Source organism: Callorhinchus milii, unplaced genomic scaffold (genome assembly GCF_018977255.1).
Source record: "Callorhinchus milii isolate IMCB2004 unplaced genomic scaffold, IMCB_Cmil_1.0 Scaffold2, whole genome shotgun sequence".
In the NCBI taxonomy this organism is placed as follows: domain Eukaryota; kingdom Metazoa; phylum Chordata; class Chondrichthyes; order Chimaeriformes; family Callorhinchidae; genus Callorhinchus; species Callorhinchus milii.
This window is the reverse complement of record NW_024704743.1, coordinates 118,612,694-118,629,335: the sequence shown is the minus strand read 5'-3', so window position 1 is coordinate 118,629,335 and position 16,642 is coordinate 118,612,694. Positions and strand designations below refer to the sequence as shown.

At 44.2% G+C, this 16,642-nt stretch overlaps 1 protein-coding gene across 4 annotated transcripts in view; it reads left to right on the top strand.

Annotated features, from left to right (window-relative positions):
• Window positions 1-1,049: 1,049 nt before the first annotated feature.
• ss18 (SS18 subunit of BAF chromatin remodeling complex) overlaps window positions 1,050-16,642 on the top strand; it is a 40,203-nt gene continuing 24,610 nt past the window's right edge. For 2 of the 4 annotated variants that reach the window (XM_042331803.1, XM_042331801.1), the window contains exons 1-3: window positions 1,050-1,209; window positions 6,060-6,136; window positions 13,505-13,589. In XM_042331803.1, coding sequence (XP_042187737.1) covers window positions 1,141-1,209; window positions 6,060-6,136; window positions 13,505-13,589 — 231 coding nt within the window. In that variant the 5' untranslated portion in view covers window positions 1,050-1,140. The remainder of the gene's footprint in view (window positions 1,210-6,059; window positions 6,137-13,504; window positions 13,590-16,642) is intronic. The other 2 variants (XM_042331804.1, XM_042331802.1) reach the window with 1 other exon arrangement.

Below are 16,642 nucleotides of genomic sequence, written 5' to 3'. Positions count from 1 at the left end.
GAGGAAAGTCCTCGCAAAGAACTTGCCGCAACATTCACCTCCACGTCCTTCTGAAGCCACACAGTGTTTATTCCGGGGGCCCGACTTTGCTGAAGGTTTTGATTGAAAAGGATTTGCGCAAAATTTTGCTGCGCGTAACCCCTCCCCCCTCTTTGCCCCTTTGGACTGTTCCATCCGCCGAGCCGGAGAGAGCCAGTGGGACACGACCACTTGTTGGCGCGGGGGGGGGGGCGAAACGATCAGTTCCCGGCGGATAAAAGGCTCCGTAAATTGCTAATGGATTAGTTGAAAAACGCATTATGTTTTTGTGCACTAACTTTCGTCAGTGGAGTTAATTGGGGGGGAGGGAGGTTGGAATTGTTTTAGACCTCAGCAGTCGTCGTCCCCCCTCCACATCCTGCTCGAATGGACCGCTCCAGCTCGCGGACTTCCTCCGCGGCCGTTCGCTGTGGTGGAAGCGCGGAAGGAGCCATTCGGTTGCAAAAAGGAGAAGTGGGGGGGGAGGGAGGGAGGTGGTGTGGAGGTTATGAAAGAGTTGGGTTAAAAATACGCCTCGGAGAATGATAGACGGCACCAGATTCCGGCTAATGCTTTGCATTACACCTTCTCTTTCCGTTGCGCCTGGTTGCAAACAACTTAACCGGTGCAGCTGTGCACACACACCCCTCCTCCCACCCCCTTCCGCCTGCGTTGGGACCAGCAATGGTTGAATCCTCCACTCCCCCCCCCCCCCCCCCTTCCCCTTCCCTCCACCATCCCCTCCCCCCCCCCTTCCCCCCAGTTGTTACTGTGGAGAGTTTGGCAGGAAATCGAGGGCTTTTTTTTCAATCGTGTGTTTTTCTCTCTCTCACTCACTCACTCACTCGTGCAAAGCTGTGGTGCGTTGTGTGTGCGTGTGAGTCCTCTCTGTGTGTGTGTGTGTGTGTGTTTGGGGGGTGTCTTCCCCTCCCTCTTGTTTTCCGTTGCTCGAATCCCCCCCCCTCCAAAAAAAGGGAGAGAGAGAGAGAGAGACACACACACACACACGCAGACCGAGGGAGGGAAACGAATATTATATATATATATATATATACACACATACACACACACATAGAGGGAGGAGACGCAGACCAGAGAGGAGCAAAACGAGGAGACACCACCATGTCGGTAGCCTTTGCTACTCCGCGTCAACGCGGGAAAGGTGAAATTACACCTGCGGCTATTCAGAAGGTAAAGTGTCATTGTGTGTGTGTTTTTTGGGGGGGGCAGTGTGTGTGTGTGTGTTTTTTTTGGGGGCAGTGTGTGTGTGTTTTTTTTGGGGGGGGGGCAGTGCGGGAGGGGGGAACCATACTGAGGGTCCCCGGGGGATATTCCGGGCAGCGGAATCATTACTGAGGGGAACGAAACCCTGCAACTTGTGTCCGTCGTTGCTACCGGAGGGGGAGCGGGCGGCGGCGGCGGCGGCGGAGGCGGGCAGTTTAGCTTCACCTGCAGCAACACAAAGCCGCGAACTCGGCGTGATTCATCCTCCTCTCCTCCCTCCCTCCCTCCCTCTCTCTCCTTCCTTCCTCCATCCTCTCCTTTCCTCCCTCTCCTTCCCTCCCTCCCTCCCTCTCCTTCCCTCCCTCCATCCTCTCCTTCCTTCCTCCTCCTTCCTTCTCCTCCATCAAAAGCGCTTCATGGACTCTGCCTGTGTTTTACGCTCAGGCCAAGCGTTCAGCCCTCCATCCGTCCTTTCTTTTTCTTTGCACCGCGAAATATCTTGAAACTTCACCCCTCCCCCTCCCTTTTCTTCCCCTTTTTCCTCCCCCCCCCCATCTCCTTCTTCCCCAAATATAACCACGGCCCTGTCTGGGCTGGGCTGGGGGGGGTGGGTGGGTTGGCTGTGTACGTGTGTGTGTGTGTGTAAAAAAAAACCCCAACAATAAGCGCCTTTTCTTGCTGAGCAATGAACGCATTTCTTTGTACAGCCACACACACACACACACACAGGGAGGGGAGGGGAGGGGACTGAAGGGGGAATACCATACAGCGGCCATGATACTTTAGACGTTGGAGAAATCATAGGGAGGTCTCCAGCTTTCTCTCTCTCCCCCTTATTGCCACTCGTCAGCCTTGAGCCACTCTGCTTCGTGTGTGTGTGTGTGTTTTTTTTAATACAAAAATGATTCGTTTAACGGTTCTTAAGTCCCCCCCCACACACACACACACACAGTAACAAGAGCGAGTAACGTTGTATTTGCTGCGACGTCCTTTTTTTTTGGGGGGTGGTGGGGGCAAAAAAGCAACTTTTTTTAAAAAAAAATCTGCCAGCAGTAGCCTCACTGACTTGCACCCACCGTGCAATGAGTGGATGGATATCCTCCGGTAGCTTTGATACTCTCTCTCTCTCTCTCCCTCTCTCTCACTTGGTCTTGCAAACTGCTTGCACTTACTGCATCGACACTGAACAGACACAGAGGGAGAGAGAGAGAGAGAGGGAGAAAGTGACTTAAGTCATTTTTTTTCACAAAAAAAAAGGTTCAAGGTGGTTAAAGTTTGTGAACGTGTGTTGGTTTATTTTCATTTTGAGGTGTTGGTGTGCGTTGCATTCCACCGAAGCGTAATGAAATGTACCAATAACGAGAAGTAGAGACATAGGGACTTGTCCTGGAGGTGCGGTGCCTTCCACTGGTGGTTTAGACTTCAGAAGTGATTTTTTTTTTAATGTACAATTGTTCCAAATACGTCTGTGGACATCATTAGGAATACAAAGTCACTCGTGTTTTCAAAATGTGCCTCTTTTAATCGAGCAGCCACTTAGGGAAGTTAGACCTCTCCAGTCCTCAGGGAAGATGACTCAGAGGGGACCTCGTGGGGGTGGGGGAGAAGGTAATGACATTTTAAAAGGATCCATTTAATTTTAATGGGGTTTGCTTCAAAAAGGTACACCCATATCATTACTTTAGGGGGCACCAAGAGAGTAGATCAAGAAGACATAGGTTTAGAGTTGCAAAGGGCAATTTCAGGATGGACACCAGGAAGTTTTTCTTTACTGAGAGGGCAGTAAATGACTGGAACAGATTATAGGAAGGATGGTTGAGGCCAGGACACTGGGGACTCGTTTATTTTTAAAAAAAAGTTTAATATTGTGATGACAGGAGGTTTAGTGTGGGTGCTCTGGAAGGATGCGATTAGATGGGCTGAAGGGCCTTCTTCATCCAAATTAATCTTGTGTTTTTTTGATCTTGTATAATGCATCTCTTGAGAATAAACAGGTCCCACTCATTGACTGGATATCCACCTGTGTGGCTCATTTTCATTTTCACCATCCAGTATTTCCTCCACGTCAACAGCTTTGGGAACTTCAGAAGTGAAATTTTATACTTTATAAAACTTTTGTGTCTTGTTTTAAAGTGCTGGAATTTGTTGAGGGAGGGAACCAGATTAAGTTTCAACAATCGATTCTGTAAAGAATTGTATGGTTTGCCGAATGCTCAACAACCAATAATTTCTACCTCACTGAACCAGTTTTGTTTGACCCTCAATTGTCCTTTCTACCCCATATCCGTGCCTTGACCTGCTCTGCCTTCCCCCACCTCTGCAACATTGTTCGGCTCTGCGGCTTCCTCAGGCCACTGAAACCCTTATCCATGCATTCATCACATCTAGGCTCGACTACGCCAACTCCCTGTTTGTCGGTCTTCTAACTCTTCCCTCCACAAGCTGCAGATCATGCAGAGCTCTGTAGCTCGTGTCCTCTCCCGCACCAGGTTTTTGACCCTATCAACCCCCACCCTCACGTGGCTCCCTATACCCCAGAGAATAGAGTTCAAAGTCCTCGCCTTCGAGGCACTCCATGGCCTTGCCCCTCTCTATCTCTGCGATCTGATGACCCCATATCAACCTGTCCGCTCCCTCAGCTCAGCAGTCTCTGGCCTGCTACAAGTCCCCAGCCCACCCCACCATCGGCGGTCGGGCCGTCAGCCTTTCTGCCCCCATCCTTTGGAATTCCATCTCACATTCCCTTTGCCTCGCTCCCTCCCTTGCCTCCTTCAAGGTACATCTCAAAACTCTCTTCTTAGACCGAGCCTTCCTCCACCCTCCCTGATACTGACCCCCAGCTCGGGTCCAAATCCCTGACTGTCCAGCGCCTTGGGATGTCCTCCTGTTGTGAAAGACGCTATACTAATGTAATTTTGTATTGTAATAAGGAGAGTGATAAGAGGTAAATTCAATAACGAGTAAATATTACTGTAGGTCCTTCTCCAAGATTAGAGGTCATGGAACCATTTAAAATTTACCTAAAGTTGCATAGTGATATGGCACGGACCAACTCCTGACTATCCTCCAAGTGGGGGGGAGGAGGAGGTATAAGCAGGGTCTCCTTGGAGCTGAACTAGTTTCAAAGCGACATACTTGGCAAACGAATATCATAATCGAGTCAACCTTTTGTGTTTGTCTCTCTCAGTAGTCTGGTTCCATAGCCATGCAGGTCCTCTCCTCCAGAGCACTACTGATGACAGACCAGCCAGACTGGCTCATCAGCAGGAGTCAACTTAGTTGTGGGTGTGATGGGGAAGGGTAGGACTAACACCCTGGTACTTTCAGCTGCCTTGTAAGGATTGCAATGAGAAATGTTAACTCCACATTAACGTTTTTTTCTTTAGACTGGGTTCTTGCATCAGCTGGGATAGATTGGCGTGTGACATGGTCCCAGTGATGTGATCAGTCTGGCATGTTAAGGCTGTTTGTGGATCTGGGAAGCATCATCCTGTCGCACCAATCCATTTCATTGGGTAACCCTGTTCAGTGTGTACACCAATAGTGCTGAGGTGTTTAAAAATAAGGGACTTGATAGGGTAGCTACAGAGGAACTATGTCTTCTGGTGGAGAATCCAGAACGGGGAGGCGGGGGGCACACAATCTTAAAATTGGAGCTAGGCCATTTAGGAATGCAATCGGGAAGCATTTCACGCAAAGGGTCATGGAAATCTGGAACTCTTCCCCCAAAAGACTGGATACTGGACCCGTTTAAATTTTCAAGCCTGAGGTGGATAGATTTTTGTTAGGTATGGGGCAAAGGTGGGTATTTGGAGTTGAGGTACGGATCAGCCATGCTCTAATAGAACGGCGGAACAGGCTTGATGGGCTGAATGGCCTACTTTTCTACCTCAGTCGACTGACAGTACATCTGAGAAAGTTCAGTCATGCAGTTTAGAAGCAAGTGTTTTTTTGGGGGAGATTTTAGAAATATATTTAACAAATAAAAAAAGTTTGTTGAGGGGAACGACGACAACCACAATACTTCAAAGAAGATATTCCACACAGTGTCAATTTGTTCTGCCCACATTGAATTGGTGATAAAAGTCTATTAAAACTGACTTCCTTGTACTTATTCTCCGAACCATGTGGCTTTAGAATCTGACTTAGTTACAGGCAACTCATGACTGCGCAATTTTTTAAAAAAAGTTTAAAGTTTATTGCTGTCTAGTTCTTCGAGCATTGGCACACCGTTAAAGCATCTCAGTAATAATAATATTCCTTATATTTAATATAGCACTTCTCACATTGGGAGGAGATCTTAAAGAGCTTCATAGGATATTCAGTAAAGTGTAGTGACCGGGTATTTTGTAGGCATACACAGTTGGCAATTTGCCCACAGCAATGTTGCATCATAGTCATGCCAGGAATGATTATTTGGGGGATTATCAAATGGAACAAGCTCCATTCTCTTTACAATTAGTTCCATTGGATCTTTTAACGCCCACCTGAACAGGCAGACAGGGCCTCGGTTGAGTGTTTCATCACCTATGACAATGCAGCCCCCACCACCACCACAACAACAACTTGCACTTGTATAGTGCCCTCCGTGCAGGGTAGCGTCTCAGAGCGCTTGGCGCACCATTAAAGCATCCCAGTAATAATAATAGTCCTTATATTTGGATAACATCATTGCACTGGCGAGCCAACCTAGATGATATGAGTTCAAAATCCTGATGTGGTTTGAACCCACAACCTTCTGTCTCTGAGGCAAGAGTGGCTCAGGCAGGCAGAAGTTATAACTTGTATTGAACTCCTCTGATGTGTTCTTTTGATAGATACTTGATGAAAACAATCAGCTTATCCAGTGTATCATGGACTACCAGAGCAAAGGAAAAAGTGCTGAATGCTCACAGTAAGTTGCTGTTTTTCTTTGGTTTGCTGTGATGTTTGTAGCCAAAGTAAATTGAAATCATTAACTAGTTAGAATTTAAACCACTTTGTAAACATTGGAACCAAGTGCTGCAGGCATTCTTCATGGGGAATGACATAAGCATACAGGTGTAGTACTGAAGAATGGCTGCTATTCTTCAGATGAGACCATATAATATACATAATATACATCCAACACCAAAATTAAATTGGTCATTGGTCTCATCGTTGTTTATGGGACATTATGGCGATTATCCAAGTAATTTGAGATGTCCACATGACGTGAAATGTAAGCCTATACAAATGTAAATTGTATTGTATCTGCCATGTTTGCCTATGTAAGACCCATCATTATACCTTAAAATCTGAGGCACTATCGGAAGGAGGGCCCGAAAGAGGGCCATTTGGGCTATTAAACCTGCTCTGCCATTAAATCTGTGACAATTTTTGATTTCATTTTCACATCCCTGACTAATACCAAAACCCTTATCCATGCGTTTGTCACTTCCCAACTCGATTACTCAGATGCCCTCCTTGTGAGTCTCTCCAGCTGCACTATCCACAAAATCCAGTTAATCCAAAATTCCACCACCCGCACATTCACCCAAACTAAACCGCACCCCCATCACACCAGTTCTTGCCAGGCTCCACTGGATCACAGAAAGGATCGATTTCAAGATCCTCACACTAGGCTTCAAATCCCATTATGCCCTGGCTCCTCCCTACTTCTCTGACCTGCTTACTCTATCTGTTGGCTCCACTTGCCTGGCTATGGCCTCCTGCTTGTCCCTCTTCTTCGCTCCATGATCAGTGGCCACGCTTTCAACCACTATGCCCCAAACCTCTGGAACACTCTTCCCTTATCCCTCCTCGTTGCTCCCTCCTTCCCCACCTTCAGATTGTGCCTGAGTTGTTGTTAGAATTATCTTTACATTTGATATAGCGCCTTTCACATTGAGGACGTCTCAAAGTGCTTTACAGAATTTACTGCAAAGTGTACAGACTGTATTTTGTAGATGGATGACCTTACCTACCAAGTATCTATCTATCTGTCTTGAATTCCTTAATCATCTCCCTACCTACCTTCTGTAGTAACTCAGAGAAGTTCTCCCAGTATCTTGGCCAACAATCCCTCCAAATAAAATTGGTAACTTACTCAATGGCTGCAAATTGGATGCTGCGTTTATCGAACAGATGGGCTTTTGGACTTTTGCATTCATATCAGTAAACGTTGATAATGTTGTACACAGTGGTCAGAGCACTCCACTCACAAGTGAGAGACCTGGGTTTGATTCCCAACAGGGCCAAATGTTAGGCAAGTTTCCTTACACCACACACCTCTGTTTACCTAGCAGTAAGTCAAAGTGGGGGGGTCAATTGGTGGTTCGCTTTTCCAGGGGTAATAATTGACTTTAAAAAAATAATAATTTGGTCACTTCAATCCACGACTCTTTGTGGGACACTGCTATGAGCAATTGGCTGCTGCATTTCACCCACAAAATATACGGTCTATTCACTTTAGAGTATATTCTGTCAAGTGCTTTGAGATGCCTTGAGGACGTGATAAGGTGCTTTATAAGATGCAAGTTTATTATTATTGTTGTTGCATTGATTTCTTTGAATGTAAAAATTTTTGTGATCCTAGCTGTGATTTGGAGGAGACAGTAAAGTGAGGTCCCATCTGCCCGTTCAGATGGACATTAAAGATCACTACTGTTAGAAAAGAGAAGGGAGCTTCTCCCAGTGTCCGGACTTAACAATTTCCGAAGATAAAATTAAATAAATTGTTCATTCACCTATGGCCAGCTCCATCATACACAGGATCCAGCTGATCCAAAACTACGCCACTCACATACTGACCCATACTAAACTCCGTACCTCCATCACCCATACTAGCCAGGCTCCACTGGCTCCCTACTACTGAACAGATCGATTTGAAGATCCTCACACTCATTTACAATTTCCTTCCTGCCCCTCTGACCTGCTCACCCACAACCCACAACCCGCTGCCTCCGCTCGACTGGCAAAATATAGTCACTACACCTCACAGTATATACTGCAAAGTGTTTTTGAGAGATCTTCCTGATATGAAAGGCTCTAAATCAAATGTAAGGATTGTTGTTAATACAGTATATTACTGGTCAGACAATTGTAACAACTGTTGTAACAATTAAATGGTTAAAAACATTCTAACCAGTATTTTAAAGATGTATGCAATGTAGTGACTGACTATACAAGTTACTGCAGACCTAATATACATTATCTTCCAAGACTGAGTTTATTGCTTTCTTGTATGCAGTAATATTAATAACTACTAAGAAGCTGTTAGAGACAGAATGGAAAATTGATGTTGTACTTCTATTACTCATCTAAGCTTTAATTAAATTACCCTTTAAGAGTTTTCAGTAAAAGTGATGGGTCTTAATGGAGGCCTGTTTCTGACTGGCATTTTTATTCAATTGTACCACACGTAAAGTTTAATTGAAAAGGACATCAAATTTTACCTGAAACCCTTCAGGGTGAATTCAAGTGGCTAATCAAAAGTACAGTATGTAACTATGTATTCTCTGGAATAAAGTAATTGGTGTGAATTTTTACACTTAATGCCATGTTTTGTTTCTCCGCATACCCCAGAACTGGTTAATGTGGTCTACAATAGGTTCTGATTGCGGAAACGTGGGTGGCATTATACAAAGGCAAAGAAGACTTGACATGTTTGTTCTTAAATACCTTCTGGAAATACCTACACAACAGTGGGAGTATGAGGTTAAGCTAGCTAAGAACAAACATTAAGTCTGATTGTAAAACTTTTTACAAATATATTAAGAGGAATAGGCTAGTGAGGGTAAATGTAGGTCCACTTCAGTCAGAGATGGGAGAAATTGTAATGAGGGACAAGGACATGGCAGAGTCCCTAAATGGGTACTTTGCATCTGTCTTCACCCTAGAAGACACAACAAGTCTGCCAGCAATAGAGATGCACCAAGGGGATAAGGACAGGGAGCAACTTAGGGAAATTTTCATTAGTAGAGAATTGGTGCTAGGGAAACTGTTAGCACTAAAAAGTGACAAATCCCCTGGTCTGGATGGCTTGCATCCCAGGGTTTTAAAAGAGGTAGCTTATGAGATAGTGGAGGCCTTATGTCTGATCTTCCAAAATTCCTTGGATTCTGGAACAGTCCCCATGGATTGGAAGATTGCAAATGTCACACCACTATTTAAGAAGGGTGGAAAGGAAAAGATGGGGAACTATAGGCCAGTTAGTCTCACATCAGTGACAGGAAAATTTTTAGAATTATTGATTAAGGATGTGGTAGTGGGGTATTTAGGGAGCACAATATAATTAGGCCAAGTCAACATGGCTTTACAAAAGGGAAGTCATGTTCGACAAATTTTTGAGGATATTTCCAGTAAACTAGATAAGGGTGAATTAGTGTATGTGGTCTATTTGGACTTCCAGAAGGCATTTGATAAGGTGCCGCATAAAAGGTTAGTCCAAAAGTTAAGGGCCCATGGAATTGGGGGGAGCATATTAACGTGGATTGGGGAATGGTTAACGGGTAGGAAACAAAGAGTAGGGATAAACGGGTCCTTTTCAGATTGGCGGGATGTGACTAGTGGAGTGCCGCAAAGATCAGTCCTTGGGCCTCAGCTATTTACCGTCTACATCAGCGATCTAGATGAGGACATCAAAGTTAATATTTCTAAATTTGCGGATGACACATAACTAGGAGGAAGTGTCAACACAGAGGACGATATTAAAAAAAAATGCAGCGAGACATAGATAGGTTAGGTGATTGGGCAGGTAGGTGGCAGATGAAGTATAATGTAGGGAAGTGCGAAGTCATCCACCTAGGTAGCAAAAACAGTAGAGCGGGTTATTTTTTAGAAGGGGAGAGATTGGAATGTGTTAGCGTCCAGAGGGACTTGGGTGTCCTTGTACACCAATCACAGAAAGTTAGTCTGCAGGTGCAGCAGCAATTAGGAAGGCGAACGGTATGTTAGCATTCATTATGAAAGGATTAGAGTATAAGAGTAGGGAAGTCTTGCTGCAACTGTATAGGGCCCTGGTGAGACCACACCTGGAATACTGTGTGCAGTTTTGGTCTCCTTATTTAAGGAAGGATGTACTTGCCTTGGAGGGGGTTCAGTGTAGATTTACTGGGTTAGTACCAGGGATGAAGGGGATGAGTTACGAGGATAGGCTGACCAATTTGGGCCTATATTCTCTAGAATATAGAAGAATTAGAGGGGATGTTATAGAAACCTATAAGATCATCAAAGGGCATGATAGAGTAGATAGCGGGAGATTGTTTCCCCTGGTTGGAGAAACTAAAACCAGGGGTCACAACCTTAAAATCAGAGGCAGCCCTTTCGCACTGAGTTGGGGAAGAACTTCTTCACTCAAAGGGTGGTGAATGTATGGAACTCACTACCCCAAAGGGCTGTTGACGCTCAGTCCTTGAACATATTCAAGACTGAGATAGATAGATTTCTTATTGCAAAAGGGATTAAGGGATATGGGGATAAGGCAGGGTCAGGTTATTAGCTGAAGTTAGATTAGAAGATCAGCCATGATTGAATGGCAGGGCAGGCTCGAAGGGCCGAATGGCCTACTCCTGCTCCTACATGTTATGTTGTATTTATTTAAATAGCGTAGGGTAGCGTCTCAGCGCATTGAGCAGTGGCTGAGCCCGAGAGAAACTGGTGATGATCGTAGGTGCAATCGAAGAGGAAACTACAAAGAGGGGGCCAGGGATTGGGATTCAGGCAGGGAGTTCCATAGGTTTGGGGTGTAGTAGCTGAAAGCATGGTCGGCAGATGTAGTAGTCACTACATTGTATATATCTTTACGATACTGGTTAGAATGTTTTTAAGTCCACTTAATAGGCGCTTGTTGACTGATCAGTTAATAATAAATAATAATCCTTGCATTTGATATTATAATAATAATAATCCTTGCATTTGATTATAGCGTTTTTCACGTCGGGAGGACGTCCCAAAGCGCTTCACAGAACACACTGTAAAGTGAATTGACTGTATATTTGTGGGCGAACACGGCAGCCAATTGCGCACAGCAATGTCCCGCAAACAGTCGTAGATTGAAAATGACCAATTTATTATTGTTTTTGGTTTTGGAGGAATTATTATTAGGTGTGTGGAGTAAGGAAACCTGCTCGAAGACGTGAAAAGCACTATATCAAAAGGATTATTATTGTTTATAGCTACAGTTGACCAAGATTGGCTGACAGAGTGCCTCTGGTCAGAAATTTTTCTCTAAAACTCAAAGTTGACATTTATTATTCAAAAATATGGGAGATTTATGTTAAGACAGCAGGGAACAGCCTCTACCTTTTGAGTGCTATGATCTCTGGATTTGTTCAACAAAGAGAGCTTCATTAGGAAGCATTGTTCTCTTGAGGACTGGGGTACTGCAATAGGAAATTGGCACAAATGCGTTGAAGGGGATCAAAACTGACACAAAAGAGGATCAAAAGTAAGTAGAAGAGAACTTCTCAGGGTGTATAAAGTTGACACAGGACTCCTCCCTATTTAATTTGAACGTTTTCCATTTAAAATTTAAATAGCTCTGGGACCTGACATGCACGTACACACACCCTCTCTCTTATTGGCTTCTTATAGCTTGTGATTGCTGAGGAAAGTTGCCCCAGGGGTACCTTATCCCTCCTTCCATTCATGTTAAACCATAAAGATGATGCGGCTGTTTAATGACTCATGCTGCTTTATGTGTGACTGCATTTGGAGGTGTTAAATGCTGTGTTCCTTTCAATCGATTTGACCTTAGAAGATCATTGTGGGAGCTGAGAGATGACTTGAATTGGCCCCTCACCACACACACGCACTCATAAACTCACAGGAACAATACTGTGGTGGGGACACTTGAATCTGCTGCCCACTTTTACTCGTGTTTAAACAACAAGCTACAGGTTCAGGAGAAATTAACAAAGTTTATAGCAACTGCAGGGCCTTTGGAAATCTTTATCTCAATCACTCCATGAGTCATTTCTATTTTTGGTCAGCCGAGTGTCTGACACATGCGGAAATGCATCACTATTGCTCAAGAGTATCCAAACTAGACAGTTTCACATGTATGTGTCACCTGCACATGGAAAAATCTGAGATGAGATAGGCTGCCTGGGCTTTAATCAGCAGTACCCTGGAGCACTGGCGGACCTGCCTGGCTCACCTCACTAACCATATTACATTGAGCATCCAAAATAGAAAAATGTGCAGATGCTGGAAATCTGAAACAAAAACAGAAGTCGCTGGGAACACTCAGCAGGTCAGGCAGCATCTGTGGAGAAAGAAAAGTGAGTCAATGTTTCGGGTCCACAAAGGGTCAAACATTGATTCACTTTCTCTATAGATGCTGCCTGACCTGCTGAGTGTTCCCAGCGACTTCTGAACATTGAGCATTCACACTTATGAACACCACAGAGCATGCAGGTATCTGCCAGTATGATGGGTTGTCAGTAGAGGAAGGAGAAACAGAGCAAATTGAAGGTTCACATAAACTTGTTGGTGCAGATTATCCCCAATCCTTTATGACAGTGGTGGCCAACTTGTGATCATGGGCTGCGTTACTCATGCGTAAGATGGTCACGTGGGCAATAGGTGGCACGAGAGCCATAGCTGGCCAGTTCTGCTTTATAAATGGAATCTAGAAGAAAACCTGATGATCTGAGGGGTCGTTCATTCCAGCCTCCAGTCCTCTCCAATACAGCCATTGCCCAAGTTTTAACCTAATCTCCACAGCTGGGTGCACATTTGACTTTTACACATTTAATGTTAGTTGACTACCACTCGAATCTTCCATTTGCATCACTAACCATTTCCAGATGCCTCAGTCAAAGATAGTTGGCTGGAACTTGGTAGCCATGATAATCACGATGCAATATAGAGCCTTTCATAATAATATTAATAATCCTTAATTATTTTTTAATAATCCTTGCTTTTCAGACAGCGAATTTCATGACGTCTCAAAAGTGCTTCATAGGATTTTACTACCAAATGTAGTGACTGTGTATTTGTAAGCGAACACAGCAGCCAATCTACGCAAGCAACTCACAAAAGTGATTGACCAAATTTATTTGGAGGATTTTTGGCCAGAAACTCTCATCTCTTTTTGAACAGTGCCACGTGTTCCTGCACATCCACCAGAGCAAGACAGGATCTCATACGAAAGCGTGGCACCTCTGACAATGAGGCGCCCATCAGTACATTGAAGTGTCAATCTAGACTGAGCTCAAAGTCCTGAGTGATGAGCTCGGGGCAGTCTGTTAAATTGCACATCACGGCAAAACAAATAATTGATTCTTTTCTTTGACAGGTACCAACATATGCTGCATAAAAATTTGGTGTTTCTGGCAACGATAGCAGACTCGAATCAGAATATGCAGTCGCTGTTACCTGCTGTGAGTATCCTTTTAATGTTTTTGAGAAAAATTAGGAACAAAGGTGAACTTGAAGCTTTTTTTTAAAACATGGAAATGATTGACGCTCCAGTGATAGGACTTTAAAAGGAGCAAAAACTAGTATCAAAAATGAATGTAATGTGATACAAGCATGTTCCATGATGTTACCACCTTGTCTGCTGTGTCTTAGCCCAAATTTTAGCACGGCAAGCCTCTCTTTAACAGATCTTCTAAGGTTTAAGATTCAACTAACTTATAGCTGTACGCATCTATCAGGGTCTAGGCTTCCAAAACAACATTGACAAATTGCATTTATACAGTGCCTTTCAAGTCAAGAAGACATTCCAAGGTGCTGTACAGTTGAGGGTTTTCCCCCAAGCTGAGGGTTGGGATCAGAGAGGGGTGGAGGGCAAGGGCAAATGGTGGGGGGAGGATAACTGAAAGCACGATCAAAGAGGAAGGTCTTGAGACTGGGCTTGAAGGAGGGAAGGGGCGAGGCGAAGGCACTCTGGGATGGGTTCCAGAGGGTGGTTGGAGCCAGAAAGACTGCCTTAGGGGTCTGTACAGGCACTCCTCCAGTTTTCTGCATGTGTAAATGTACTGGATTTCAGGACTCAATGTGAAATAGTTCACAGATAATGGCAAAATAGGGGAATTTTTTTAAATTGGAGAATCAAAAAAAGCAGCCAAGGTCTTGCAAAGAGCTCAATAGTGCATGCTCCCGGGAAAATAAAGTTCAGTGCGTGCAAATGCACAACACTGCATGCACACACTAAAACTAGGAAGGCTTCTACGCTGGCTTGAGTAGGATAGAATTTGACAACTGGAAAGTTTAAGGAGACCTAGGCTACTAGTTTGAATGGTGCTATTTAATGCAAATTGTTGTATTCTGAAAGTAGTGTTTAAAAACCTCTGAGCAGAGACTGGAGGAACTGGAGCAAAGAAGGTTGAGGGGTAACCTGATTAGAAGTCTTTAAAATTGTGAAGGATTTTGATAGTCAACAGAGAAAAAATATTTCCACTGCTTTGTGTGTCTGTGACAAGAAGGCATCAATTTAAGATGATAATAATAATAATCCTTGCATTTGATATAGCGCTTTTCACGTCTTCTAGCACTTTGCAGAATATAGTGTAAAGTGAATTGACTGCATATTTGTGAGTGAAACGTGCCAGCCAATTGCACACAGCAGTGTCCCACAACCCGTCGTGGATTGAAGTGACCAATTTATTATTTTTTTCTTGAGGTATTATTATCAGGCATGTGGAGTAAGGAAACTTGCTCAAAGTTTTGCCTGCTGGGAATCGAACCCAAGTCTCTCGCTTACGTGGCGAGTGCTGTAACCACTGAGCTACAGTTCTCCAGATAGTTAGTGAACGAGCAAATGGGGAGATTAGGAGAAATCTTGTTAGGATATGGAATTCCCTGACGGGAGCAGTGGTTAAGACAGAATTGGTTTTCAAAAGGGAACTAGATAAATACCTAAAAAGAGTCAACTACTGGGGTATGTATGGGGAAAGGTCAGGTAAATGAGACTAAAATATTTTTTTTTAAAAAAGCCAGCGTGGAACAAATGGCTTTCTTCTGTGCTGTAAATTTCTATGGTTCTGTGGTAAAACATCAATGGTTCGCTATGACTCATGTTTCAAGAGTTTCACTGTGTCATGCATTCTGTGCCATCCATGACAAAGAAACAGCCTTTCTTGAAATGTGTACATAGTGAATGAAGGAATGTTTGTTCATTCACTGAAGTGGTAAGGCAAAGGAATTGGAGGTTACTGAAAAGTCGCTTGCAATCATCCAGTAAACGTGAGACTGTTGAAGCCACGTGTTCTTGAGGGCATTTCAATGGTATTTGGACTAAAGGCAGAATAAGTCATCGTAATCTTATAGATCATTGGAGAGGTCATATGTGCCTGGGATCATAGGAATTCAGAACGTATAATTGTGGTTTATCTGCTTAGTCCCAAAGGTAAAGAAAAATGTTTAACTAATCCTGGACTATATCTCGTACACCTCAAATCATTTCTTAGTTAATCCTCACTTGAATTTGCTAACCTGATCTGTCTCCATCATCTATCTCCCTGTTCGTATGTGTTCAGTAATTAAATATGAACCATTTAGTCACATTCTCTCTTCTGAGATAGAGTCAGTATCCCTTTTTCCAAACAATGGCTTGCATTTATACAGCACCTATCATAAGAGTAACGGCTTGGTGCACTTTGCAAAGACTATTGGATACCAAGCTAGGTAAGTGGGGAGGGTGAAGTGCCACCATTGGCAGTAGAGCCTTCAGCCACTCTGCCCCCAACCTCTGGAATTCCATCCCCTAATCACTCTGCCTCGCCCCCTCCTTAGTCTCCTTCAAGTCCCACCTCAAGACCCTCCTCTTCGACCATACCATCGGCCACCCCCTTTCCCCTCTCTTCTTTCCCCCTGACCCCAGCTCGGGTCTGAAATGCTGTACTCTGTCCATCGCCTTGGGACGTCCTCCCGACGTGAAAGGCGCTCTACAAATGTAATGTTGTTGTTGTTGAAGTGGTAAGATTTGAGGTGGGATTTCAAAACAGAAAGTGGATGCAGGGTGATACTGAAGTGTGAGGGAGGGAATTCCAGAGGTCAAACAATAACATTTGTGTGGCGCCTTTCACACTGGGAGGATGTCAGAACTGAAGTCTTGGAGTGGAGGAGTGCAATAGAAGATTGGAGAGACAAAAAGGTACCAGGGAATGGATGGATTTGTAGGTAAGGGCTTTGAACAGGATCCACTGAAAGCCAGTGGAAACAAGTGAGGGCTAAGGTAATGGCCGTGTGGGGTTTGGTGAGGGCGAGTGTTAACCATACTTTCTAGCATCTTGGACACTCCAATGAGATCTTTCTTAAGGCTTATCTAGCGTGTCCTCTCCTGTAGCACTGAAGCAGCTAATTACAGCTATCATTCTGTTTCCCCTTTGCTGTATATGATCCAATGCCAAGGTGTGGTCACTGTAATGTGATAACCAGCATTTGTGGGCCAGACCAGTGCACTTCCTGTGACTGATGCTCTATCCTTTCA